This window comes from Hemibagrus wyckioides, linkage group LG21 (genome assembly GCF_019097595.1).
Source record: "Hemibagrus wyckioides isolate EC202008001 linkage group LG21, SWU_Hwy_1.0, whole genome shotgun sequence".
Lineage (NCBI taxonomy): Eukaryota > Metazoa > Chordata > Actinopteri > Siluriformes > Bagridae > Hemibagrus > Hemibagrus wyckioides.
The window spans coordinates 15,408,269-15,436,234 of record NC_080730.1 but is presented as its reverse complement, the minus strand read 5'-3'; the positions used below and the strand labels follow the sequence as shown (position 1 = coordinate 15,436,234).

At 39.4% G+C, this 27,966-nt stretch overlaps 2 protein-coding genes across 14 annotated transcripts in view; both read right to left on the bottom strand.

Annotated features, from left to right (window-relative positions):
* Positions 1-15,536, bottom strand: part of pfkfb2b (6-phosphofructo-2-kinase/fructose-2,6-biphosphatase 2b) — a 16,060-nt gene extending 524 nt beyond the window's left edge. Inside the window, exons 1-17 of one of the 9 annotated variants that reach the window (XM_058373720.1) lie at positions 15,378-15,536; positions 14,987-15,118; positions 12,134-12,259; positions 11,290-11,386; positions 10,282-10,348; positions 10,098-10,172; positions 9,962-10,018; positions 9,747-9,871; positions 9,377-9,584; positions 9,074-9,220; positions 8,379-8,483; positions 7,897-8,026; positions 6,920-6,982; positions 6,770-6,834; positions 5,273-5,461; positions 2,697-2,719; positions 1-1,336 (exon numbers count right to left, since the gene is read on the bottom strand). The exon at positions 1-1,336 is cut by the window's left edge and continues 524 nt beyond it. In XM_058373720.1, the coding sequence (XP_058229703.1) occupies positions 1,267-1,336; positions 2,697-2,719; positions 5,273-5,461; positions 6,770-6,834; positions 6,920-6,982; positions 7,897-8,026; positions 8,379-8,483; positions 9,074-9,220; positions 9,377-9,584; positions 9,747-9,871; positions 9,962-10,018; positions 10,098-10,172; positions 10,282-10,348; positions 11,290-11,386; positions 12,134-12,259; positions 14,987-15,038 (1,599 nt within the window). In that variant the 5' untranslated portion in view covers positions 15,039-15,118; positions 15,378-15,536 and the 3' untranslated portion in view covers positions 1-1,266. Of the gene's footprint in view, positions 1,337-2,696; positions 2,720-5,259; positions 5,462-6,769; positions 6,835-6,919; positions 6,983-7,896; positions 8,027-8,378; positions 8,484-9,073; positions 9,221-9,376; positions 9,585-9,746; positions 9,872-9,961; positions 10,019-10,097; positions 10,173-10,281; positions 10,349-11,289; positions 11,387-12,133; positions 12,281-14,986; positions 15,142-15,377 lie in introns of those variants that run through there. The other 8 variants (XM_058373722.1, XM_058373721.1, XM_058373724.1 and 5 more) reach the window with 8 other exon arrangements.
* A 1,388-nt stretch (positions 15,537-16,924) lies between these two features.
* phtf1 (putative homeodomain transcription factor 1) lies at positions 16,925-25,953 on the bottom strand. Of its 5 annotated transcripts, XM_058373716.1 has the most exons (18): positions 25,481-25,953; positions 24,683-24,766; positions 23,525-23,640; positions 23,385-23,441; positions 23,233-23,302; positions 22,924-23,082; positions 22,295-22,499; positions 21,949-22,048; positions 21,637-21,816; positions 21,288-21,536; positions 20,612-20,740; positions 20,085-20,354; positions 19,778-19,909; positions 19,606-19,692; positions 19,359-19,514; positions 19,144-19,239; positions 18,232-18,357; positions 16,926-18,056 (listed from the first exon to the last, which is right to left on the bottom strand). In XM_058373716.1, exons 3-18 carry the CDS (start codon positions 23,552-23,554, stop codon positions 18,036-18,038), a joined length of 2,067 nt encoding a protein of 688 aa, XP_058229699.1. In that variant the 5' UTR covers positions 23,555-23,640; positions 24,683-24,766; positions 25,481-25,953; the 3' UTR covers positions 16,926-18,035. The 5 variants fall into 5 exon arrangements, with proteins under 5 accessions (XP_058229701.1, XP_058229699.1, XP_058229702.1 ...); XM_058373718.1 differs by lacking the exon at positions 24,683-24,766 and having other exon boundaries at positions 16,925-18,056; positions 21,288-21,533; XM_058373719.1 differs by lacking the exon at positions 23,233-23,302.
* Between the last annotated feature and the right edge of the window lie 2,013 nt (positions 25,954-27,966).

Below are 27,966 nucleotides of genomic sequence, written 5' to 3'. Positions count from 1 at the left end.
ACAGCCAAGGTTTACCATTCTATGAGTAAGAGATAATCAAGATCACAGGAATGGGTGATTTCATGACCGAGGTGCCATTTATGTCCCTCTGATATTCCATTTACATATACATATTTTTTAAATAATGAAAGTAATATCTTTTTTACAGCATCTGCACTGTCAGAAAAAAGGGTACCGCGGATGTGCAATTTTGTTCCTAGGGGAACAAAAAATATAATGGTACCTTTAAAAAGGTACACAATAGGTCCTTAGGGTACACTTATGTTCCCGAAATGGGAACTAAATGAAATAATGGGAACTAATGGGAAATAAAGAGGTACAAAATTGTACCACCCCAGCAGTAAAACCACTCCAGTGAGCCACTTGTACCTTAAAAGGTACAGTTTTGTACCTTTCTTTCTGAGACTGTGCTTGTTTCAATAACTGACTTTATCTAAAGCACTTCTTGCGAGGCCCAGACCACTTTATCTGGAAATATAAAAAAATATGAAACACCTTTTCTAGAAGTCATTCATCAGAGAAAAACAAAGTCCTCTCATTAATGTTTCTTCATTTTGGTAGATTTTTTTGTTAATGACCGATGAGGCCACTTTGAACTTACAACACTGTTTTCCAAATTATTAGCAGAAAGTTAATTATTCATTTTAAAAATATCTTTAAATATATTATTTACATTTTTTACTACTGTAATGTGCTCAAGTCAACAGGACGGCTGTTAGTTAAGCCCACTTTGTGCATTTGCTAATTCTATCCCAAATATATTATATTAAATACATTAACCCTGTTACTTATTTAAGAGTAAAATGCAGGGGTTTGTTTTATTTATTTAAAAAAAAAACTATTATTGAGGACTAAACAATACCCCAATCGTGCCATCACCCAAACATGACTTATTAACACGTCTTTGAAAGTCATCTCTTAAAGAAACAAATTTAAAGTAAAAACAACCACAAGAAATAAATACTGTAAATTTAAAAGACAAACGTTTATCATGGATAATCACACATGGCCTTTAACCTCTGCTTCATGGCTAAATGTTGACATTCTCAGCTCCCACACATGCGAACTAAGGAGCATTAAAGCTTGGCTTGTAAAATGTGCACAAAAAGCGCACATGCAAATATCAGGCGCTCCTGAGGGCACGTAGTGGGCTAACGAGGGTGAAAGTATTGCAGTCGTCATTAATGCGGGATTTTATAGAGTGCTTTATACATAGTGCTAGATCGAAGCTGTGCGTTGGGTGGAAGTTACACCAGACCTTCCAGGCTACTCAGAAGCGGAAACAGTCAGCGGCGTCTTCTGCGCCTTCAAAGACGATTCCTTCGCACAGGGATTCCTACAAAACATCCCAGATAAAAAGAGAAATCAAAGTCTTTGCAGTGGAATGAGGAAAAATAAGAAGAGCATCAGATGTTAACACGAATCGATTCGGAAAAGCCTGAACTGTAAACGTAACGCAAACAATATTGAGCATTTTCATTCAGAATAAAATGTCATTAATTTCAGGCAGCTATACTATAGATAGTCTGTAAATAATAGTATTTTAAAAAGAATAGTAGACAGGGAAAGAGTTTTGTTGTTTTGGATCCACAATCCCACTGGTGGAAGTTCAACTACTGGGGTAGAGGAAGTTGAGGAGCAGAACATCAGCTTTAATTTAAAAATGATGTTGTGTAAACCATATAGGAATCATATGTGCATTTCTCCAATCAGACAATCACGTGGCTGCATACAGGCTGGGTTAGTGTTCCCAATAAACAGCAGAACTGGGGGGAAATATGTGACGGTTGGACTGGTCTGAGTATTTCAGTAACTGCTAATCTTTCGGGATTTCTACACAAAGCAGTGACTTGAGGTTGTGGTGCAACATCCACTGAAGTTCTGGAGGTGCAAATAAGCACTCTTTACAACCATGGTGAGCAGAAAAGTCTCTCAGAATTCACAGCCTTGAGGCATCAGGTTTTTCTGTCTTCTGTCAGTCAGGAAAATCTACAGGACCTAGACACGCTGAGGCAAACCATCACCTCATCTTTTTCAGTGAACATTAACTAAAAGCTCTGGGCCTGTATATGCATCAGTTTATGAACGTTTGTTTTACGAATATATTTTTAAGAAGGGATGGTGTTATGGAAGTGTTCTTGAGTGACCCGGGTCAGTCACTGAAAATGTGCTAAAGACAGAAGGCAGAAGCCCTTAAAATAAACAAGGTCTGAAAATAGTCTCCTGTCAGAACCTTATGTCAGGGGAGGTAGGTCACTAACAGCTAAAAGGAACTGCAGTCACATAAATACAAATCACATCATTATGTTAAATTTCCTATTAAGTGGTCATTTATATAAAAAAAATAAATATCATTTGATTCCTATATGGATAACAGTTTATTAAAATATTCTTAAATTAAAGCAGATTTTGTCCAAACAATACATGCAGATTGCAAATTCAGTCACCCGTTACCTCATAAAATACACACAGCACAAAAACCCAACCCAACTGTTTAGATAAGTGTGACTGAATACCAGCAGAACCGCTGGGGAGAGGGACATGCAGAAGAAGAAGAAAGCTATACAGCAGACTTTAAACAATATGAAATGAATACTGAAAGGAAAAAAGACGGAACATTCCCATCAACAAGTCGTGATGTGTTTTGGGAGCAAAAGAGAGATGCGATGAAATCCATCGGTGGGATATATACTCACAGAAAACTGCCTGATACTCGAAGCTATGGAGGAATACACAGAGAGAGAGAGAGAGAGAGAGAGAGAGAGAGAGCGAGCAGGGGGATGAGGCGTAGAGGGAGAAACAGAGAGGGGAAACGGAGTGCTGTAGTCACATGGCCAAAGCAAACCAATCAGCTTGAGTTAACACCAACATGACATTAAGCACATAGAGTGTATGACATTACAAACATCATCAAGAAGGCGAACGCACACATTAATACACTTTGACACCACAGTGAAGCTGAATTCTCAATTCTGATTGGTCAGAAGGTGAAGCTCTAGAAGAAGTTCTAGCTATAAGGTTCATGTTAATGCGCTCGTTCTAACATGTTAAAGATTCTATTGTAAAAACTAATTAATAACATATGTTAACAAAAAACACAATCATTGAGCGTCATGATTGTGTTTTTATCATTTACAGAAGGAGTCTCCAGCGTCAATGCTTAGTATCATTTTCCACAGAAGTCTTCAAGAAGGTTTCCCAGTTTTGCAGATTCTCTTATTCAACTGAACTGAAACTTGATTTCAGAAAGTTTTGTTGCTTGTTCATCCTGAATAAGGTATACCAACAACTATAAAATACAGATTGGACTATACACCGATCAGGCATAACATTATGAGCAGGGAGAGGTGAAGTGAGTAACACTGATGATCTCCTCATCATGGCACCTGTTAGTGGGTGGGATATATTAGGCAAGTGAACATTTTGTCCTCAAAGTTGATGTGCTAGAAGCAGGAAAAATGGACAAGCGTAAGGATTTGACAGAGTCTGACAAGGGCCAAATTGTGATGGCTAGATGACTGGATCAGAGCATCTCCAAAACTGAAGCTCTGCAATGGTCAGTATCTATTAAAAGTATAGTTTAAGTCCTGTAAGTTGTGAGTGGGCCCCACCTCACAACTTACAGGGCTTAAAGGATCTACTGCTAACATCTTGGTGACAGATACCACAGCACACCTTCAGGGATCTAGTGGAGTCCATGCCTTAATGGTTCAGGGCTGTTTCGGCAGCAATAGTGGGACCAACACAATATTTTGGGCAGGTGGTCATAATGTTATGCCTGATCAGTGTATAACTAATATAACGCAAGTGAAAACAGAAGCCAATTCAGGGATGTTTCAAAATATTACATGTAACTATAAAAGGATAAAAAGTATGACCTGACCTGCTTCGAGTTATTAAAAAAAACAGCATATTGTCGTGAAATAAAATACATCAGGACATGCTGAATGGTCGATAATCGACTTCAGTGTGGTAACAGTATCACTGCCTTACATCAGGCTGCACCACACTGCCCTTCTTTGATTACTTTCATAATGCCCCTAAAACTCACTAATATGCCTTTAATCCCTTCATAGTAACTGGATATAAATTCATGTTATTTTCCAGTAGAGATCTAACCCTGCACAGCGCATTTCCATTTCCATTAAGCCGCTTCACTCTCATCACTAATCTGAATAAACTATAACAAAAATAAATACAGACAATTGTTTAGGATTCATACTGATGAAGGATTTTTTTTTCTGTAAAATGGTCCAGAAATATTACAACAGAATTGCAGTGTTAGTGCTTTAGACAAAAAAATAAAATAATGCACATTGAAGACATTGTTATTGAAGTAATGGAGGTAAGTAATGGAAGGTAATATTTGTAATAATGTCTAAATCACCACATGATGTGCTCAGGTGACACACTCATCTAATCAAACGGGGAAAAAAGGATGTGAAAGACCTCAAAAAGAACCGTCATAGTGGCAGTTTGAATCTAGAATTATATTCTGTCTTAAAATTCTCATATTTTGGACCAAACCCTGAAGAGTCTGAAGTGCTTTATATTAGAAAAACAGTTCCAGTTTGTTTTATACTCAAAATATTAGACCTACTGTGGAACATATTAGTATATACATGATCTTATAGCTTCAGTGCAAAACTAAGGAGGTAAATTTTGGACACCAAATATGTCTGGACCGATTGAGTGCATTTCTACATGCGTAATGTGTTAGGTCTGTAAATGTTAAAGCAGTATTTCTCAGGTATCAGTATCAGGAAGAAACAAAAACACACACAATGAGGAGCATCACAGTATTGATTGATAATTAAGAAGTACACTAAAGATAACGCATGCTCCACCGATGACTCTCTGCTACAAGGCTTACAGGAAGCAGCTGGTAAGCCATAAGGACTGAGAGAGAGAGAGAGAGAGAGAGAGAGAGAGAGTGTGAGTGAGAGAGAGAGAGAGAGTGAGAGAGAGACAGCGTGCAGTCTGCCAGGGTCAATGAGGGCACTTTACAGAGCCAAAACACACACACACAAACACACACAAGCTTGCAAGAGGACATGCACACAGACAAGCGTGAGAAGCAAGACATGAACATAACCCACATCACACCATGACAATAACGCAACCAGGATCACGGGACGGCTGGAACGGGGACGAGTTGTCCGATACACTGCGGCACGAGACATGAAGAAGAAACAGGAGAGAACTGAACTGGATCGATTGGGACGAATTGAGTTAGTCTGCTGATAACAGCGTAATGACCTTGGACACTAACTTGGCTGTGTAGCAGCGCCCCTTCAGGAGTGTCAGGGAAGTGCAGGGCTGAGGGGGAGGGAGCGAGGGGTAGCCAGGGTCGGTTTCCGGCGCTGTACAGGCGCGGACGTTTGACCTGGTCGAGACTGGACAGTGGGGTGTAACTATTCCGTCGGAGCAGCAGGGGGGGCGGAGTCCTCCGAGGTTGCCCCTGGGGCGAGACGGGGAGAGACCATGAGTGTTACACAAAGAATGAGATAAAAAGAGAAAGATAGATAGAGAGAACCAGTACAGGAGAGAGAGAGAGAGAGAGAGAGAGAGAGAAAGTAAAAAAGAGTGAGGTGATTACTCCGGGCCTCAGCGTCACAGACTAAAAAAATTCCAGTAAAATACACATGGCAGATACATTTCAGATTCTTTAGCTTCAACACAACACAATTATGAAGTCTGTGTTTCCAATACTGTTACATCATGCCAATGCTGACCAGCATTTTTCTTTAAATCCTGTTCCAGATCAAGCCTCGTCCAGCCAACTGTCCAAACCAGCCTCGATGCGAATTCTGGTACATCAAGCCTTTTTTTTAATTAGCTCTTATGTAAGAAGTAACAAAGCATACTGATATCAGTTATATATACACACTATAAAGGAGTCTAATATTATCAGATATTGAGACGCCGAGTTGGGTTTATATAAAACATGGTGTCAAAAACAGATTACTGTCATGGGTACGATGCAGAATCTTGACTTTATCCAAGCCTAAAGTATTATTCTTAATTGTTGTAATGCTTGAAATTGAGCTAGCGTGTATACTTCTCAATGGACGTAGCACTGTTATTTTATTCTACAAAGTACTTAGCGTCGTGGGAAGTGAGCAAACCAGCTAAATCTGAAACTAGCTAACTAGCAATTATGTCAAAATTGGTAAGAAATATTGCTCTTGCTGCCAAGAGGAAGAGCATTTAGTTTGCTGTAATGTTTGATTCATTATTTACTTAAGATAAGAGACAGTATTGGCACACAGGAACAATGATAGTTAGAAGTCAAGGAAAACACCACATGGGTTACACTTGATACAACAAGTAAAGTAAAATCATGAGAAGAGTAATTATATCAATGGAATATTTCAACTGAGCCACCACTGAAAACTCCAACAATCAACAATGTATTTAACACCAAAACACACAGTTTAACCATTAAAGACCAACCACGGATGAGTGAGAAATGATTTCACAACAGGCGGAACTTCGTATTTCAATAAGGGGGAAAATAAATTTGTTGGACTGAGGGAAGTTTGCATTGTGTCAAAAAAGCAGAAGCAGAAGATATACAGGCAGCGGTGCTGTGAAAAAAAATAAATGCCATTCAAAGTCGCATGCTGGATCAGTGGAATGCTGCATGCATGCCCCAAGCAGTTATTCTGAGAGATCAGCATGGAATCAAATCGAATAATCACAATCTCTATAACATTCACACAAACAGTCTGAGTGCTGCTGAGACAGATCAGCTCAGCTGACTTACTAAAGGTCTGTCTCGGTGTGTGTTCACTGCCTCCACATTCAGGTAAAACATTTCCACTTTGCAACCTGGAGAGAGGAATTAAGGAAGAGGTTCAGCATTACAAGCACACATTGTTGATTGATGTATATGTCACAAGGGCATCTTTATTACCGTAAGCAACAGGGGTAAGCTTTAGGACGGTGTGGAGGGGACACTTTAAGTACGGGAGATCGTCTGTAAAGGGGGGAAAGCATGACATTAGAAAGAATACTAAAAATTGTTTATGTATATTCTATATTTACACCTACACTATACTGCCAAAAGTTTTGGGACACCCGTCCAAATCATTGAATTTAAGTGTTGTTTTTTAGGGGTTGAGCTCGGCCCCTTAGTTCCAGTGAAAGAAACTTTTAATGCTTCAGCATACAAAAGACAGTTTGGACAATTTCATGCTCCCAACTTTGTGGGAACAGTTTGTGTGGAGGAACTTGACTGGCCTGCACAGAGTCCTGACCTCAACCCAATAGAACACCTTTGGGATAAATTAGAGCGGAGACTGTGAGCCAGGCCAAAACTGGGACCTCTGCCTTTACATACATATGAATTTAATATGGAGTTGGCCCGCCCTTTGCAGCTATAACTCTTCTGGGAAGGCTTTCCACAAGGATAAGGTTTAGGAGTATGTTAATTGGAATTTTTGACCATTCCTCTAGAAGCCCATTTGTGAAGTCAGGCACTGATGTTGGACGAGAAGGCCTGGCCCACAGTCTCCGCTCTAATTCTGTAAAATGTCCACTGTGATAAGTGCTATACAAATAAAATTCAACTGAATTTAATTAAATTGTTGGAGAAGCACTATGCCTAAAATTACACAGATATAGTTAATGCTCACATCAAACTTAAACCATGATATCAATGCTGGGGGGGGGGGGGGATTTGAGCTGAAGATAAGGTTATGGTAACTCAAATAACTGTTCTGTGCAACCATGGTGAATAGAAAAGCATGTCAGAACACAAAACAAGTGGACCATGAGGTGGATGGGCGACAACAGGAGATCACCACCTCTTATCTTTTTGAAGAAAATGAATCCTAATAAAATGCCCTGTGAGTGTATATGTATATAAATGTCTGTGTTTGTGAGTAAAACCTGCGTTCTTGTCCAGAAAATAAGCCAAAAGGCATCTCATGACAGCTTGGTGGCAGATGACCAAAACATTCCCTTGTCTTTCCAGCTCCATAATCACTGGCTCCAGGCGCTGGACCAGATCCTGGTACGACTACAACGAGGGGAAAAAGGGACATAAGAAGTTTAGAAATGTTAAAGGAATTATTCAGTATAATAATCTTTAGCGTGATCTTCAATGGTGTCGAGTTTAAACTTTTCATCCTTATTGGTCAATGCCCTTCGGATTTATTTAAGAAGCCAACAACGAAACCTCATGTCTGAGATCACCACTGTAACTGGTGATGATATATAACTGCCACCAACCAGTTAGCACCAGAATCACTAAACGCATCACAAATATTACAAATGAAAAGTGTTTTAAGGTAGAGTTTTTTTTTCCCTTTATCGGTTAATGATAACCTTAATGCTGTATTGTTCATTATAGGATAACAGCAAGACTGCACCTCTCCTCCTGGGTATCTATAATGGTATTTGTCCTGGTCTCGAAGCGCAAACTCTTCCGGGAAGGAGTTCTGAATCATCTCGTAGGACATCTCCTCACACACACCCTGAAATCAATAATAATTCACTGTGACTATAGGAGTTACATACACTGCTATTTCTGTAGCTCACCTTACAATACTGAAAGTAGTAAAGACTGATTTAAAAAGAATTGGTAAATGTTATTTACACAATTTTACCACAAAAAAAAGACGTTCGGCGGCTGATGTTTCTTTAGTGTACAGTTAGATGTTTTCTTCAGATATTTGATTCTTTAGCTAGGCACTAGAGATGATAATGTAGTTAACATATAAAGAAGCTTTAAAGCTAAACTGTATTATATTCTTAATAAACCTTTGTTAAGATCTGTATCGTTAAACTTTAGGAGACTGAACTGAGCAGACAGAATAAAAGCAAACCATGTTAAAAAGACAGTGATTAGTGGTTTTCCAAAATGGCTGCCCCATAAACTTACAGTGGACATTTCCAAGGATTTGTTTATTTATAAAACATGACGTTGGTGTATATCTAACTGCAGTGTGAGGCAGATATTTACAGAAAATAATGCCATTATTGATATGTCTTGTAGCTCCACTGCACAGATAAAGAATTGAAATCACGGCAAACAAAATTTTTCAGCTTACTTTGGCATACTTACCGCATCAATCTCATTCAGGATCTTCCACTGTTCATATGGCACTCCCAGAGCCTCGGCTGTCTGAATGGATCTCCTCAGCTGGCTGGTCCAGACCTTCAGATCTGACAAGCCATGCTCCTCAATGAACCCACGCAGAGCTGCCGCAAACTAGACAAGAAATCATCAGAAGCTGGAATAAATGCTATGATATATCCATGAATTAAATTCTATTTCTTTGACATCTAAGCAGAGATCTATCTGCTTACACAGATGCTCATTTTACACACTTTTTCAGACACATCTCTGTTCTCATCATGCACAGACCTGCTTGCCGCGGGGTGAGAGCTCCGAGTCACCCCCGATGCGACCCTGTACGTTGTGGTCACTCTCGCCGTGCCGGCACAGGTAGATACAGTGGGAGTGCACACGGATGTTCATGAGGTAGTAGACGATCTTGCTCTGGATGTAGTCCTGTATGCGGTTCACCAGGAAACGGCGGCCTACGTTCATCACTTTAATGAAGGACAGATCTCTAAAAGAGTAGATGAAGAGTCCACACACGATATAGAATTGTATCTAGATAGCCAATATCTACGGAATTAGAGTATTATGAATTAATATGATTCAATTATAAGTTAAGAATTTAACTACACAAATCCCCTCAACAGCATTATTTTCCAACACATGCTCCTACTTGTCATAATCATCAGGATCCAGTGGTTGGTAAGTGACTTTGTAGCACTCGATACGTTTCAGGAAATCATCCATGACTCGTTCTCGGTGACTTTCTGGGTAATCTGGACTCGACACCTTCACTTCCTGTACACAGAAATGATAAGATAAATAAAGGAGAATTACCTGATGGACTACTATAGAGGCAACAAACAAAGGTGACACATTTTTCCTTACCAAAATATTAGCAGCAATAACATCCGGATCGTCACAGACGGACTCCACAAAAAACACCTGCGCACATGAACACCTTGTTTATGCCATGAAGTCCTAACATTCCACTTTTAGTTTATTTAATAGATGTGTAAAGCACCTTATACGCATTCTCCTTCACAAAATTCAGGATGAGATCACGTCTCTCTCGGGTTGTATTTGTAGCATCAAATACCTTAACCACAAAAAAAAAAACCCAGTTAATTATAATGCAACATCACTGAAATCTGAGTGACTTATAAGAACATTGTGTAATTTGAGAGGTTTTATGTCATAAAGCTTACAGCAATTTGTCCTCCTTCCTCATTCAGGTAAGCTTTCACGTCTTGCAGAGCCACCAATGCACACTTCCTGTTGAGGCAAACATACCTTTATACATATTTGTAATCGTTTTCACATATTATGTAAGACTAGAAGAAGGCGTTGGAGCACAATGATTCAAATTAATTGACTAATTTGAATGGTTCAAATTAGTCAACGTTAGATATATAAAAAACATTTCACATTAAACAGTTTGCACTATTTATTATAGATGAAATAAAAATATTTCAGCTAAAAGTGGTTTTCAGTTAAACTGAGAAATATCTTGACGTAAAAAGATTAAGCAGGCCTACAAGGAACACTTTACAAATAATGTTAACGGTGATGATAAGCAGAAAGTGATTAAATACACTTTGCAAGTCAGCACTCAGCACCTCAAACACTTTCAGTAGTAGATTAAGAGGGGAAAAAAGTCACCATGTGGACATAAGACAACTGTTTTATAAAAGTTCTCATGATTGCCACCGCCAGCCAGCAGCTCCCGACTACACAGCTAGTAATCTTAATACACTCCTTGAAACAGTGGAAATTCTCCTTTTCCTGATCACAATTGTCATTTTTTTTCATTGTAAATTTCTAAGCAGGGAAAGCATCAATATCACATAACCCTAGACAGACCGAAACAAACATGTAATCTAACGCAGTATATAGTTAAAGTTAAAATGGTCACTTAATTTTGCAAATCCCAATCCTATTTGCAAACTTGCCCTTAACACAGTGAAACCTTTATAAATGATAAATGCTTTTTAATGCAATATTAATGCAGTATGAATGCATCCTCGCACAGCTTGAGCAGAAGCTCCAGCAGCGTCTGCAGATGGTGTTCATATCGGAATTATCCCATACTGAAACTCGTATCTATTCCGTAAACACGCGAGTCAGCGCGAGACATGGAAACCATTCAGAAAACAGGAGGCAACAGCACTGAGTAGCAATATGCAAAGATCTGTGCTAATTTTCGCTGTACTTACTTCCTTATTCTCATGGCCTCTTCATTGTCATGTCGAAAAAAGTCATAGGACTTGTATGCTTTCACCGCCTCTCTTCTGTAGACCCCCAGATTAAAGACTGAAAAAAAAAACCCCAGAATTATTCATTTAGCTTAAAGGGAAAAGAAAATACAACATATTACATGAAGCTGTTATAGGAAAATAATAACTGATGAGGTGCAGTGATGCCATTCCCATGCTACAGTTCAGTATGTTCCTATATCATGATGTCCTGAAGTGTTTATTCCTCTAATATATTGAGCCATTATTATTTTTCATTTATTTAAGCAATGGCACATTGAACATATATCCATTTGCAGTTACATTTAATGCTGTCTAAAGTCTAAACGTTACTACTACTATTATAATAATAAAACAATATCTTGTTAACTCCTTCATTCTTAGTCTTAAAGTTACAGGTTTATGTCTGACGATTATAAAGCGCTGACTCTAGAGACTCCACCCATAAACGTTAAACAAATGTCTTCGCCATATCAACACGATAAAAACAGCACATTTTTTAATCCGTTATTTTTTTGACATGAATTATGTGAGCATCTGCTTTATAAGTCCCAGTTAATTTGCTGTTACTGAAGAAATTATATTTTATTAGACCAAGCACATTATTATAAACCTCGCAGATTTGCTCTTATGGAACACTTTCTGACCAATCAGACATAAAGAATTCAACAACACTGTGGCAATGACAGCTTTCACAGCTAATGACAAATGTAATGCAGAGAAATCCTTTTTGAATTTAGAGCCTAAAGTGAATGAAAACAGTTGATGGATATATTTAACCAATGCACATAAAAAGCACACACACCTTTTGTTGGAACGCCGATCCAGTTGAGATAACGTGTGAGCTTCTTCGACATGTAGGTCTTGCCTCGCGCTGGGAGGCCGATCATGACGATCAGAGTTGGCGAGTTGGTCATGTAAGATGCCCATGCTAGAGTTCAACACACACATGCTTAAAACACAGGTTACGCATGTTTAAAGATCTTATAGGTCTTTGCTTCTTGTGAGGCAAACTGCAAGTCCTGTAGCTGAAACTGCATTTCATCCCTTATTTCCTATTTCTTATGTCTGAGTTCACTTACTGATCACAGACCAGCCTGAATAAACCTTCATTAAAACATTCTTTTACATCTAACTTACAGACTGAGGCACATTTGCTGATAATCTGTGCTATTGTCTTTTTTTGTGCCCACATTTTTGGTAATGATCTTTTAATAAAGATACTCAAAACAGTTTGTTTCTTTATTTAAAACAATGGGTTTTTTTGTTTCTTTTTGAGAATTGTCATCTCAATTTAGAATATTGTACATTTTGGAAAAACTCTCAAAAGAAGCTCAATTTAAGGTTAAAAATTCTACTGCAGTCTTCACTACAATTATGTATTATTCTCGCTTATAGAAAGGCAAAACTGTATAGTTTTAAGCATGTCTACTTTTAAGACCCAAGAGTATTTTTGCTGACTAGGTATTAGATCGAATATTCTTGTTTTAATGCGATTTTTACTAAAATAACTTAATATGCAATGCTTATAAAAGGAATAAAACTTAATATTTGTCTAGATTTAAGGTCCTATAGGTCTTTATTAGTGATTAGATATGTTTGCTATTTTAAAGAATTCTTATCAAGTCAGTTTTGCTTACCCCATTGGCAGATTTTTGCTTGTTTTTAAGTGGAATTTAACTAAATTTAAGAGGTTTAGCTTGTTTCAAGAAGGGCAGTGTGTTTTTTTTGCAGTGTGTAAATCGCGTAAATGATGAGGTAAGCTTCTACTTCACATGTCTTTTCTAGTTTCGTTTTGGAGCATTTCTACTATCGAAAACGTTCTACTTTCTATACTTAGATCACACACGTAATAAGATAATATGATATAATTAATTAGATAATAAGATTAGTTTTTCAAAGCCATCCATCTTGCAGCACTATTTTTATAAGCCCTATTTTCCGTATATATATATATATATATATATATATATATATATATATATATATATATATATATATATATATATATATATATATATATATATATATATATATCAGTACCTGAGGCTTGCGTACCTCAGTACCTGATTCAAGCTTGTCTCTGACAGAACAGCAAAACATTCTTTTCAGCTCAACTTGGACAACAGAATATTCCAGCTCATAAGAGGACATGATTCAGCACAGAGCATTGATTTAATTCTAGAGAGCACATCATTGCTTTGCGTCAAAGCCAGACACAAGGTAATTTCATCATTTTCCACTTGACTTCAGTCTAACTTTAAGGTGTTTATATCTTGAATCCTGTTTAGAACACTGAATTGAACCAACACAGCTGGCCAAGGACAAGTATATCCATCCTGGTCCTTAGTTTTTAGGTAGATTTAACAGCAAACTTTCAACTTTAATTCCTGAAGAGTCCGATAATTCATTCTGAGAGTCCCACTGAAGAAATGTTTACTGTGTGAGGTTATGGAAAAGAAAAATCTACCTTGAATGACTCACACAACGATATCAGGCTCCGAAAAGAGTCTGACTGTCACACTTATAACACCATCAATGCCGCTGACACCCATCATCTCATAGAGACCACACTGTCTACTACTTCTGCTCAGAATTTCTCATTTATCTGACGCTTAACATCAGTGGAATAAGGTGCATGAGAACAGAAGCTGTTTTGTTTTTAGGAACTAAAAGTGAAACCTGACCAATTTGATTTGGCAAATGTTAAATGGTATCCTGTCCTCCTGTGACATCAGTACAGAACACAACAGCTAACTTCTCACAGGAATAATGACAGTATGACACCAACACCCGAATTGCAGATCACAAATATTTCAGTAACAGTTTATTTGACGTGCTTCAACGGATTCCAGTGGAGCTGTGGATGTGACCAGGCAGTTAAACTCAGATGAGTTCATGGCTGTCATTCTACCGTGGTATGTAGGCCAGATTAAAGTGGCACATGTGTGATGGCAGTTTATGAGCTGGAGAGGCAGCTGACCTACGCTGAGTCTGTTGCAACTTAACCTTTACCGTAAGCAGTTATAATATGTGGACAGGATTTTTTAGCAAGAAATGTTGTTTAACACAAAAGCTGGTCACCTCAGCAAAAAATGACTTCGTATTGCTGAATTGTTTTCAGCTCCCGGTTCTCCAGTTTGATCATGAGCTGTCTTTGCTAATTCACCCCCGAGTGTGAATGTGCATGTGGAGTGCCCTGCAATGGACTGGTATCCATCCAAACTGTATTCCTGCCTCTCAGCAAGCGTTCAAGAAATGTACAAGAAAGTCTGATCAGGTGAATTAATGACTCTAAAATTACTCTGGACCTGGTTTCGCTAAGGATTAAAAATGTCTGCAATTTGGCCACTATATTTCCATACATCTATTTATCTTCTGCACCGTTCATCTCGCATAGGGTCACAGGAAGCCTGGAGCTTATCCCAGGGCACAAGGTGGGGGACACCCAGGATGGGTCAATCACACACACACGACAGACAAGTGGGCTGAAATTGAATCCAGTACCCCAGGGGTCCGAGGCAAAGTTGTTATGCCACCTTGGCCAACATATATGCACCTATAACAGGTTTACTGAGTCCCTGCTCAGATATTTAAGTGCAATGCATTTCAAGATATATTGTGAACTTTTAAGTAAAACAGAAGGTTGTTTACTCACAGCATTGCTTCCCGTTGGCCCTGGGCTCTGCTCTCTTGGCTTCATCACACATGCTGCAGGTTCTTCCACAGGCTTTGCTTTACGAACACATGCACTCTTGCACCTGCAGGAGTATCACCGAGGATCAGGGCTCTGGAGAACACAACACAGAAATCCTGCATGGCATTCATACAGAGCCGTTTCTTTGAGACAGGCTGAGTGATTGATACGTGTTCATTCTGCCGGTTTGGCGCAGCAACAGCGAGCGCGTGCTACGTCACCAGTGTTGAGATCAAGATGCTCCGAAACCGCCAGTAATGGCGATCTCGCTTCAGATGCAGTATAAACATATTTACAGACACAGCGGTATACAGAAACAGAGTGTGTAAGTGAACGGGTCGTTTAGACTCACCGTTGTTGCCTGGCTTCAGGAGGCAGAGGGTTTATGTTATATTTAAGCCATAACGCATGACTGTAAGGGCAAAATTATCGTCCTTGCACCGTGCGCGCGCGCAGACCGGCTTTGACGACCTTCCAAGGCAACGAGACGCCCCGCCTCATTGGCTGAAGGTGTGTACTGACGTCACCACGCCCTTTCCGTAAGTACGCAAGTAGCGCCTGCACATCCTATTGAAATTACGGTAACGTTGTTAGTTCTCAAACACAATAAACTACAAAAAAACAGATCACAGTTCTTTTATGAACACCTTTAAGGGTGATTTAAACGTGTACAATAGCATTCTGGTGGTTTGTCTAGGTAATTATTAAGGCCAACATGTTATTAAGATTGGATTAAAAACTCCAAAACTTCCAATACCAAATGACCTGTCAAAAAGACAAAAAAATATATAAGACCTCAATAATAAACATAATAACTTGGATAATGCTCGGTTAGCTATAGGAAATGGCTCCCAAAAATTGTGTACACCTGACAATCATACTCGTGCTGAAACCACATAATTCTTTAGAACTTCTCTGTATGCTGTAGTATTACAATTTCCTTTCACTGGAAGCAAGTTGTCCAAACCGGTTCCGGCATGACATTGCACCTGTGCACAAAGTGAGATCCATGAAGATATGGTTTGCCAAGGTGAGAGGAGACGAAATTGTCGCATACACAGACCCCAAATAACACCTTTGGCCTCCTCACGCAACATCACTGCCTGTCCTTACTAATGATCTGTATGATGATGGCTGAATGGGCAGAAAGACACACAGCCACCTCCAAATTCTGGTGGGAAAAGGTTATTAACCGCAAAATGATACTAAATCTATATCAGGATGTTCAAAAAACATATGTGGTTTATGGTCAGATATCCACAAATATTTGGGAATACACCGATCAGGCGTAATATTATGAGCACCTGCCTAATATTTTGCTGATTCCCCCTTTTGCTGCCAAAACAGCCCTGACACATCGAGGCATGGACTCCACTAGATCCCTGAAGGTGTGTTTTGGCACCAAAATGTTATTAAATGTTAGCAGATCCTTCAAAGGATACTTACAGGACTTAAAAGATACTTTTGATAGATACTGACCACTGCAGACCAGAAACACCCCACAAGAGTTGCAGTTTCGGAGATGCTCTGATCCATCACAGGTCTAGCCATCACAATCTGGCCCTTCATGAAACTCGCTCAAATCCTTACGCTTGCCCATTTTTCCTGCTTCTAACACATCAACTTTGATGATTTTGCTGCCTAATATATCCCACCCACTAACAGGTGCCATGATGAGGAGATCATCATGGCATGTTATTCACTTCGCCTGTTGGTGGTCATAATGTAATGGCTGATCGGTGTATAGTGTAATCTGTATTTGATGGTTGTTGGTATACCTTATTCAGGAGGAACAAGCACAACAATCTTGGCACCTTTATTCAGGGGAATTTAATAGTAATAAAAACAACCTTAAGGTTCTTTAGTAGAACAAAAATAGACCTGCACTTTTCTTTACTTTTTTTTTTTTTATTATTATTATTTCTGACAGTACAAGCTCCTCGTTAGCTCTTTCATTAATAGGTCTCCAGGAGGATCTGGTTGTGAGAATCAGGTGGCATCAATAAACCTCTGCATTTCAGATGTTAAATGAAGAGAGAATCTGATTGTTGTCCAATGCTGCTGCTGCATTGATGTTGAAGGTTAATAAAAAAAAGATTACTTAAAACTAAATGTTCCAAAGTTAGCATTGCTTCCAAAGTTTTTGGCATCTAGTGTATATAAAAATGATTCACAGTAAGAAGAGTAGTAGTGAAGCTGTTCTAGATAAAGAGAACAGGCACAAAACAAAGAGGAAAATACTGTACAGTATTATATACAATCAGGTCTCAGTGATACTTATTTAATATGAATTAAATCGAGTGCACTGACAGGGAGATAATTATTTCAGTATCCCTTCAAATGTTTTCAAGGGTCATTCTAGTAATTCGACTGCTTATATCCCATAAACAGCTCCCTCTATGTAAGACATTCTTCATAATACAGTCGTAAAGCACTTAGTGGTTTTGTGTGAAGGTGAGGCTATGCCTGCGGTATAGTGACACTTTCAGAGTATTTACTTTTCAGATCAAGCCAGTATGTAGACATACTTGTACTAATACACAGGTGCATTAAGAATTGCCCATCACATCTAGAAATTATTTGAACAAATATAAAACAAAATCAATGTATATATCTACACAGCCACTAGAAATTCCAAGTCAATAAAAACTTAACAAAAAACAAAGCTGTAGTAAATCAACTGAATGAAATTCAATTAGCATTCAATACCAAGCATTGTCAGGGAATGCATAAATTTCCCTGTTGTGTCTGTCATTGTCCAGGCCCAGAATGATGTTGTTATATTACTAAGGAGGAAAACATTTCGAAATATTTTAAAGTGCAGGCACCTGGGCCAGGGGAAGTCAAAATGATAAGTGAAAGCAGCCAGTGTTAAGCTGATTCAAGACATGAGGATTCACAGGAATGTGTGGATTTAGCCAGTAGATTTGCACACACGTGTAAGAATGTAAGAGTGCTTGGTCCTCGAGCAGCACAGGGCACTATCACACTGCAGGCTCCCAGAGTCACATCATGGTTTGATCTTCCAGAGCTGCACACAGAGACAAATATACAATGATGCATGATAAACTGTGCTCAGATTATTAGCATGGTGTCACGTAGCTGCGTGTGAAGGTGTAATTGATTCTTGTTTATCAAGAACGGTATTTGTTTATAGGTGAATTTACAAAAGCAATCTGATGAAAATATAAGGTGTGATCACTCACTCTGATATTGAAGCCCAGCAGGTCACTGATCACAGCCGAGACAGCAGACAGGATGACCACTCTGGTAATGTTATAGATGAGAGGATTCACCGTCAGCCCTAACAAACGAAACGGTGTGTCCAGCTCCTGAAAGAAGATGTGGCGAAGAAATAAAGGTTCTAACAATGGCACTCACAGTATGATCAGCTTCTAAATGCTCATATATTTGTTAAAATTCTTCAGTCCACCAAACTAATCTTATCTTCTTCCAGAAATTTGTGTATGTTTAAATATAAGATCAAACTTGATAAATAACCGACGCTCTAGAAACAACTGATAAATCCGACATCTGATCAATTTGCCACGTGAAAGTTTTCAGTTAAAGAAAGTGCCAGTAGATGGCGCTCCTGTTCAGTTCTGGCTAGTTTGTGTACAGTACTTCAATGACTCAGTGATCAACACCAAAATAATCACAAATCAAAACTAGACTTATAAAACTGGACAATAAATAAGTGATAAGTCAATATTTGAAGTGTAGCCACAGTCCAGGCAAGCCTTTGAGATCAGTAAGGAGGCTCCAAAACAGTGATGACTTAAATCCTTGGAAATGTCAAAATACGAAATTGTCCGAAAGACCCTTATGTGTAAAGTACAGTGATATAAAATCCCAGCTCATCTCGGTCCTGGTAAAAAGGTCAGTGACTTGTTTGAGCAACTGATACAGTTAAATGATGAGGATTTTCCTGTCAAAAAGTCAGAAAAGAAAGAGGAAACTACAAGAGGTACAGAGGAAGTTGCACAGAGATGAATAGAAGGATGGTGAGCCAAAAAGTAACGTAACACTAACTTTGTGGGTTTTTTTGTGATATAAGATAGTAATAATACAAAGCTTACTTTCTGTAACTCTGTACAAAGCTTACTTTCAGTACTTACTTTCAGCAACTTTGTGGCCAGTTTCAGCACATTGTTGACAATGCTGAGGTCATCCTTCTTCTCTGGTTTCTTTTCCATCTTCAGATACAAGTTGATCTGGAAGAGAAATAATGTTAAACCAAGCAAAATGAAATCTATGGGATTGGTCAGTAGTACTGATTACTACACTATAGTTCAGCTCAACACCATGAAACTATATGTGTGTGTGTGTGTACCTGTTCAGTAAGCAACACAGAGGTGTTGCTGTACTTGTAGTTAGTCTCAGCCCCGAGCGTGGCCAGCCGCAGCAAGAAGATGAGGAGCGCGGCACCCCAAACCAGCAGCTCCCAGTTACTCTCCCACTCCAGAAACGTGTGATGGTTGTTCAGCACCTACAACCATTAAGTCACACATGGACTAGTGTTCATGATGACATCGAGAAACCATGGTGGCTAACATGCTGTCAACATGCTGTTGCCTGACCTGTGCACAGATAGTGAACGCGATGGAAAGCGCCAGGAGGAAGATGGAAGAAACAATGACATCCACGGAGCGCTGAGGCCCCCGCCTCTGTAGAAACCAAACAGATTTTAGAATTTAGGCATATTTTCAACTGCAGAATAGAATCAAAATATAAGCAGCAATTGAAATGGACCTTGAGGAAAGACCGAAGCGAAAGCCACATCTTGATGTTCTGGACTTTTTTCAGTCTAAAGTGAGGGATGGCAGATTTTTTGGCTTTGCGTGCCGAAGTGATGTGACTGAAGAATTTAGCGAAGAGCAGCCGCTGTGAACGACATTGTTTAAAATGCAGGGTGTGAAAGATGATAGAATTACATAAATCAACACTGGTCCAAAGAGCGACTTTGTTCTGTAGTGAATGAGTTATAGACCTTGTGTAAAAACATAAGAAGGAAAAATGCTTGTAGTAGTCCTTATTGGGAATATATTGGGCCCGGTACCTGTTTGTAAGTTCTTTCAGCGACACACATCATGAAGAAGAAGAGACTGGTGAGGAAAACTCTCTCCACAGTGGTGATAAGGAAGAACGTGAGGGAGTAGGCGCTCGTTTTCCCAGCAGCCGTGAAGATCAAGTCATTGAGGGTGATTAAGTTCAGACGGGTCGCGTCGAGCTGCTGAGCCAATCGGAAGCAGAAAGGAAGCACGGCTAAAGTGGCCGTAACCAGCCCTCCAAAGACGAGGTAGCCCATTCCCTGTTCCACCAACTTTACCTGCACAGAGAAGATGGAAGGGTCCACTAATAATAATAACAACAGTTGCAGGAGAGGTCAAAGAAATCAACTTCACTGCTAATAAAGCTGATTCCTAGATTGATTCCTACAGTGAAGTCATGATACTGGATCAATAATTCCATAGCAATGTAGTTTAAAGTATAGTTATTGGCCTCTTATGAATGTATCCTTGGATTTACAGTACTCTTCATTTACTGTTAAATGTTACAGAGAAAGACATATAAGGAGGAACTCACCTGTGTGAGGATGATGCTGCTGATCTCCAGGACAGACATATCAGCCTTCTTGCACTCACCCTGCTCCCAGATAATGGCACTCACACGGTCTTTAGAAGGGTGGCAGGCCTGAAGCCATGAAAACTGGTGCTGAAAAACAACATAGTTGCTATTACAAGCTACACCAATCAGGCTTAACATTATGACCAGCTGCCCAATATTGTGTTGTTCCCCCTTTTGCTGCCAACACAGCCCTGACCTGTCGAGGCATGGACTCAACTAGATCCCTGAAGGTGTGCTGTGGTACCTGGCACCAAGATGTTAGCAGCAGATCCTTTAAGTCCTGTGAGTTGCGAGATGGTACTGGGCTCCTTCATGACTTCAGGACATAAAGAACTTGAAGGATACTTTTGATAGATTACCACTGACCACTACATGACAATTTGGCCCTTCATCAAACTCGCTCAAATCCTTACACTTGCCCATTTTTTCCTGCTTCTAACACATCAACTCTGAGGACAAAATGTTCACTTGCTGCCTAATATATCCCACCCACTGACAGGTGCCATGATGAGGAGATAATCAGTGTTATTCACTTCACTGGTCACTGCTCGCAATGGTTTGCCTGATTGGTGTATCTCCTGGGTTCAATGGTTATCACACAGACTACAAAATACTTTTGTCACACAGCACCGACCTGTGAGAAAGCCTTGTCCTCATCACTGCTGAGGACAATGGTTGGAGGCAAGGTGTGGTCGAGACTGTGAAGCCCCTCATCCCCACTCTGGCTGCTCGCTGATGAGGCGGAGTCAGAACCCTGCAGAAACTCCTCCCACAACACGTCATCTGAATCGGAGACAGGCCGAGAATCCTCAGAGGGTTGCGCAGGATTCACTTCTGGAGGTGTTGCTGTGGCAACCGTTGTCGCACCTTCAGCATATTGCTGCTGTGGACCATAAACAATATACAAAACTCCAAACAATAACTGCCAACTGCAAAATACCACACCTATGGTTTCTCCCCCACAGAAAAGCTGTACTTCTGACCTGATGCTTTGTGGCGGCTGCAGACTCCGTGGCATTCTGAAGTCGCTTCCTGAGTCCAGGAGCAGGTTTGGTCTGGTGATTTGGTACGAGTCTGTCTCTCGGGTGCCCTGCTACCTCAGCTTCCTCTTCGTCACTGGAAAGCTCTTCAGAGAGCCCATCAGCATGCTTCCTCAGGGAATTCTGCACCAAATAAGACCAACAGTATATACAAGAGACTGACAATTTACTACTGTGTCACAGCTACTGTCTTGTTACTGAACAATCCTAATGAGCTGCTAATTCCTCATATATTACAATAAACAGATGTATTACCCGTTTTTTCTGTGATATATAGAACTGTTTGCTCTCCTTGAGCTCGGATCCTCCCTTATCGGCCTGGTCTGCTCTTTTCACTTTTTTGAACTTCCTCTGTCTTGAGAAAAACACAATAATCTAAACACTGTATATAATCGGTGGAAGATTGGCGTGGTGTAAGAGGAATAAAACTCTGTGCTGTTCTTTAAGTCGGGTCATATACCACCCTGATTTTTCCTAGAACAGCCTCTGCCTTGTTTCACAAGAAAACAAAGGAAAAATTAAACTGGCACTTATAATAATATATTCTCACATTCTAATAATAGGCTACGGTGTTATAATAGCAACATCATAACCTGCTTACCTTTTCTTTCTAGAAGGGCTTGTTTTCTGGGTGGTAGTGTGTATAGTGGCCAGGCTGGACGCTAGGCTGCTCTCGTGGGTCCGGGATGACTCAGTAGACACTATTTGGCAGTGCACTGTTCCTAATAGCATCATCAGGCACATTGGACCCAGTATCTCACTGGCTGTGGCTGCAGGTACCTCGATAAACAGCACAGCAGCTGCCACTGTTAAGGAGATTTATAGGACTATTTATAATTTTGAAGGAAACAGGTAGAGAGGAACAGGAGGAAACCTTTTTTTTTTCCCACAACCAGAATTTTTCACCTGATAACTACAACTGTGCTTTTTCCACTGACAAAAAAGTGTTTGTTTCGTATCTGCTTAAGCGTGGCACCAACAGGAACTAACAACAAATGGAAATGGCATTTTATTAAAAAAGAGTCTATATGCTGTTGCTCTATCTGTATATTGTTGCTCCTTTTAACGGACTTTTAGTTATATTCTACTTCCAATAGAAAAATAGTAATGATAAATCTAATTCTAATCAATCTCTCAATTTTTAAAACCACAAGGCAAGGATGCAGCTTCCTGAAAAGTTTTGGGGTGCTTTATGCTTTGTCTGACACCAAATTTGAGAAAAGTGTTCACCTTGCAAAAAATACAGAACCAGAATCGAGGTGGCGATGAATTTGGACGTGACCTGGATCCACCACTTGAAGAAGAATGGGTAGAAGAGAACCCTGACCATGCCTTTACGGGTCAGAGCAGTCCATGGGCTTTCCGGCTTGGCCTTGCTAAACGTGGAGCCTGAAAGAGAGAGTGAGTAATGCTTACATATAAATACTGAATCATCAAAGAAAGCCAGTGAGAAGGTTCCTGTGTTCATTCTATCAATGAACATTATGTCACTTGTCAACAATTCTTGGAAGAAAACGTCTGATTAGATCAGACACTCACCTCGCACCAGGTCAACGTCTATAAGGTCTGGCTTGATGTGGCCGGTTTTCTTCGGCTTATTTCTAATGCCCTGTACAAAGCCATCGTTTTATCTTTTTAAATCTAACGCCACCATTTCAGAAAATACTTTAAGAAATGATATGTGAATGTACCTTCAATTCAGCCTGTTCCAGAGATTTCTCCCATATCTGCTGGTCGTAAGCTCCAATCTTTGACACAAAACAAAATACCATGAGGTCACATTTCACAGGCAGTGCATTTTTTTTTCAAAGCTGATAAAAGGTTTGCTTACCTTTTCTTGATACCACGCTATTCTTGACATTGTGGAAATATGAAGGAAGCTAAGACCTCCAGGAAGGTCATATAACTCATCTCATGCAGTAACTAATATTAGTCACGGCCCACTCCCTAAACAAAGGAGAGAGAGAGAGAAGAATTTTGTTAATTATAAAAACAAAGAAATTTTACTGACAGTGTTAGCTTGAAAATTACTTATGTTACTTTACTGTCCTTAAAGGCAATTCTTTATGTAGACAGCAGTACAGTCTACATAAAGAATTGCCTTTAATGGTGGTAATAATGGTGATAATGATGATGCTTTTCCGGCAGATATAAATGTATAGATATGTCTAGAAGAATTTATGCCATTTGTGTCATAATAATGAACCCTCTTTCAGAGTCACATATATTTTTTCCTTTTGTCATGCAGTTTTTCCAAAAGTGTCTGACCTTCCTCGAAATTGTTGCATACATACAGTACACGGTTATATAAACACCTTTACATATCCTATCAGCCAATCATATGGCAGCAGCACAATGCTTTAAATCGGGTGGTGTCAGGTGATGTTGACCGTGATATGGTGGATGGTTTGGGTAGCTCAGAAAATGCTGATCTCCTTTATGATCTTCCAAATCATTCTTTATATAGTTTATGAAAATGGTATAAAGGAAAAAAACATTTTCTGAGTTACTGCAAGGAAGACAAGACTTATTCGGGTTAACTAAACCACTCTGTACAACCATGGTGAGCAGAAAACAATCTCAACACATTGAACATTAAGGGCATTAATGGGCTACACAAGCCATGAGACAGACAGATAGAGAGAGAGAGAGAGAGAGAGAGAGAGAGAGAGAGAGAGAGAAGGGAATCTCATAAACCCACCAACATCCGTTTCAGACCAGATCAACTAAACAAAACCAAATAAAATTAAACCAATAAATATATTATTGCATAATTTGGCCCACTGGGAAAGCAAACATTAAAAGCATCAAAATAAATTAGAATATGAACACAAAGTACAACCTGGCAAGTAAAAGAGAGAGAGATATAGCCTCAGTGATCACTGTCTACTCGTAGAGAAAGGCAGACGCAAGCAAACATGGTTTCTAAAAGAAGAACCAGCGTGTTGTAACTGCAAGACTGGTGAGGTTGAGACAGAGGCACACTTACTCCTTCGCAATGATACCTTCTGTAAGAGAAAGCATGCTCGAAGCTCCTACCACGGTTCAAGCAGAAACGAAGCAAAGGCAGGTGCTATAGGGGCGAGAGCAGGAACACACCTGCTGAACAAACTCAGAAAGCAACTAATGCACTGCTCACATTTCACTGGACAATTACACACACTCAACATGAATTCTAGTCCTAATTTATTATGTATGGTCAACACCGATCAGCCACAACATTATGATAATACTGAATTATCTCCCTATCAGGGCACCTGTTAGTGGGTGGGATATATGTGGCAGCAAGTGAACATCTTGTCCTTAAAGTTGATGTGTTAGAAGCAGGAAAAATGGGCAAGCATAAGGATTTGAGTGAGTTTGACGAAGGGCAAAATTGTGATGGCTAGACGACTGGATCACAGCAGCTCTTGTGGGGTGTTCCTGGTCTGCAGTGGTAAGTATCTATCAAAAGTGGTCCAAGGAAGGAACAGTGGTGAACCCGGAGACAGGGTCATTGATGCACATGAGGAGTGAAGGCTGGCCGGATCCAACAAATTGCTAGTTAATGCTGGTTCTGATAGAAAGGTGTCAGAATACACAGTGCATGACGGGTCAGGGCTGTAATTAGGCAGGTGGTCATAATGTTATGCCTGATCGGTGTATATGTACATAATTAGTATAACCCGTGTCTAACTTTTTTTTTTTATTAGACTGCATTAAGACTTACCAAAAAGCCTAAATCTGGTTCTTTATTGGTTGTATAAATATTTTTTTGTAGTATTTTAGTTAGTAGCATGTATCTTACCTGGCTTTCCGAGCGCAGCGTTGCATGACCACAGTGATGTTAGCTCTCGCGCTAATGAGGAAGCTTATCAGGAAGCGACTCAACAAAATAAACTAATGATCCTGAATCGAACCCAGAAAACGTTTTATATATTTTTTCTTTATTATTATTAAAGTTAACAATCTTAGTAGACACCGCTGTTGTTGTTGTTATATTCAGCTGTTTGTTTTAACAGCGCATGAGAAACAACACGGGGGGAAAAAAAGTTACTTAAAAATAACTGGGGGAAAAGAAATCCTCCTCGTGCCTAGGTTGCCATGACAACGGGCAAGGCGTACTGAAATATTATTCGGAACAATGCACGACTTCGTGACAAACAGAAAGGTTTCTGTAATTGTAGAAAATACGAATTAAACCCCCCCGGAAAAAAAGTTCTAGCTCAAAATAAACTTCAGTCAGTTATCGTGGTTAAAGTGAAGCCTGCGACAAGAGTGTGAAGTCACAGCCTTTTCCAAAGTAAAAGAACAGAGTAACACACCACCCTGAATTTTAACTCCTTCCCTAGCTCTACGTCGAAAAATAAATACATATGTTCGACGTTGTGTTAAATTCATTATTTTAAAAGTGCATGATTAGATGCATTAATTAATTTTTGTAATGCAAATTGAACCCTGTTTTAAACCTGCTCATTTGACACTTACTCGACCAGATGAAAAGTATAAATAAATATAAGACACTCCTATAAACATCTGACCTGTTCAAATTACGACTACTTTAGTAACAATCACCTAAATCATGACCTTTTCCTACCAGGATTGCATTCTCATAAGTTTTTAGCCATGCGTCTATGGATGTAATATGGAGAGATATTGCCAAAAGTTTTGGGACACCCCTCCAAATCATTGAATTCATGTGTTGTTTTTCAGGGGTTTGGGCTCGGCCCCTTAGTTCCAGTGATGCTTCAGCATACCAAGACATTTTGGACAATTTCATGCTCCCGACTTTGTGGGAACAGTTTGGGGATGACCCCTTCCTCTTCCAACATGACTGCACACCAGTGCACATAGCAAGGTCCATAAAGACATGGATGAGCGAGTTTGGTGTGGAGGAACATCACAAAGTCCTGACCTCAACCTGATAGAACACCTTTGGGATGAATTAGCGCAGAGACTGAAAGCCAGGCCTTCTCATCCAACATCAGTGCCTGACCTCACAAATGCGTTTCTAGTGGAATGGTCAGAAATTCCCATAAACACACTTCTAAACAAAGCCTTCCCAGAAGAGTTGAAGCTGCTATCGCTGCAAAGGGCGGGCCAACTAAATATTACATTCATGTCCATGTAAAAGCAGATGTCCCAAAACTTTTGGCAATATAGTGTATGTCTTTTTAGAACATTCAGATTTGGTATACACCTTCTAAAGCATCTTAAGATAAACCTGTCTGAAATGTATCTTGGTGCATTTACACTTGCATCACTTTTCTAGATATAATCCATATTCTGAAGACACAGAAAGTTTCTAAAAGGGATTTTAAAGTTCTAATCTTAAGCGAAACAGCAGCAACAGGGGTTTTTATAGTTATAATCATAATTAAAACCTGTGTTAAAAGTATACAGGGGTATTTACACTTATTCTTGTATATGGCTAATCCTTATTTGTATAATTATCCAGATTCCCAAGCGACCTAAGTGAGAGGAAGTACGAGGTCCATGGTGAAATATTATTTTAAAACATTTTTTTTGCAAGTGGCATGTGCTTTTACAGTTGCTGTTATATAATATATAATATAATATCTATACTATCTATCGTGATGTCAAGACCAGATAATCAAGACCCTTAAAACAAGGCCTTAGTCACAGGTGAGTTAAAACAAATATTAATCTAAAAAAATAAAGAAAGAAAAATTGAGTCACATTGTAATCTGCACGCTAAACAAGATGTCATTTGAATAAATGTAAGAAGAATGTCAAAGCTGTCTCCAAATTATTTGAATAATTCCATTTTGTTGTACCATCCTTAACGTCAGACAGGACTTGTTGCAAAATTCACAAGAAAGGGGAAGAGGAAAGGGCTGGAACGTGTGTAGTGAATCAGATGATATTTGATATGTTAAATTGCATGAGTGCTTGCATGCATTCCCTGATGCACATTAAAGAGTGTACAACTCCTACAGATGTACTAAAACCATTTCTCTGGCTGTAATTCCACTGAACAGCTTTTTCAGGAACATTTCATTGAAGTATTACATCCCACCAGCAAAACAACCGCTGAAGCCAGTCTCAATGTCCACTTTAGCTGGAAGTATGTTTGTGTACTGTGTGTGATATAACCATAGTCGAATCTGTAATATGACGTAATTAATACTATCTCAACGAAGACATGATGTGTAACACCCTGAATCGCTTTTGTCCTTGTTTCTTTTTTTTCAGTGTCGTATTGAAAACATGTGTGCATTTAACCACAGAGCTCTACGAAAGAACAGTTGATAAAATCTAAGTCTACTTGGA

What these genes read in the sequence shown, in the direction of transcription:
- phtf1 (XM_058373716.1), bottom strand. Translation starts at nt 23,554, where the DNA reads ATGTCAAGAATAGCGTGGTATCAAGAAAAG. An exon ending in TGGAACAGGCTGAATTGAAG is followed by an intron (nt 23,303 to 23,384) that starts GTACATTCACAT and finishes GGCTTTGTACAG; the next exon opens with GGCATTAGAAATAAGCCGAA. An exon ending in CTGTGTTGCTTACTGAACAG is followed by an intron (nt 19,240 to 19,358) that starts GTACACACACAC and finishes TTTCTCTTCCAG; the next exon opens with ATCAACTTGTATCTGAAGAT.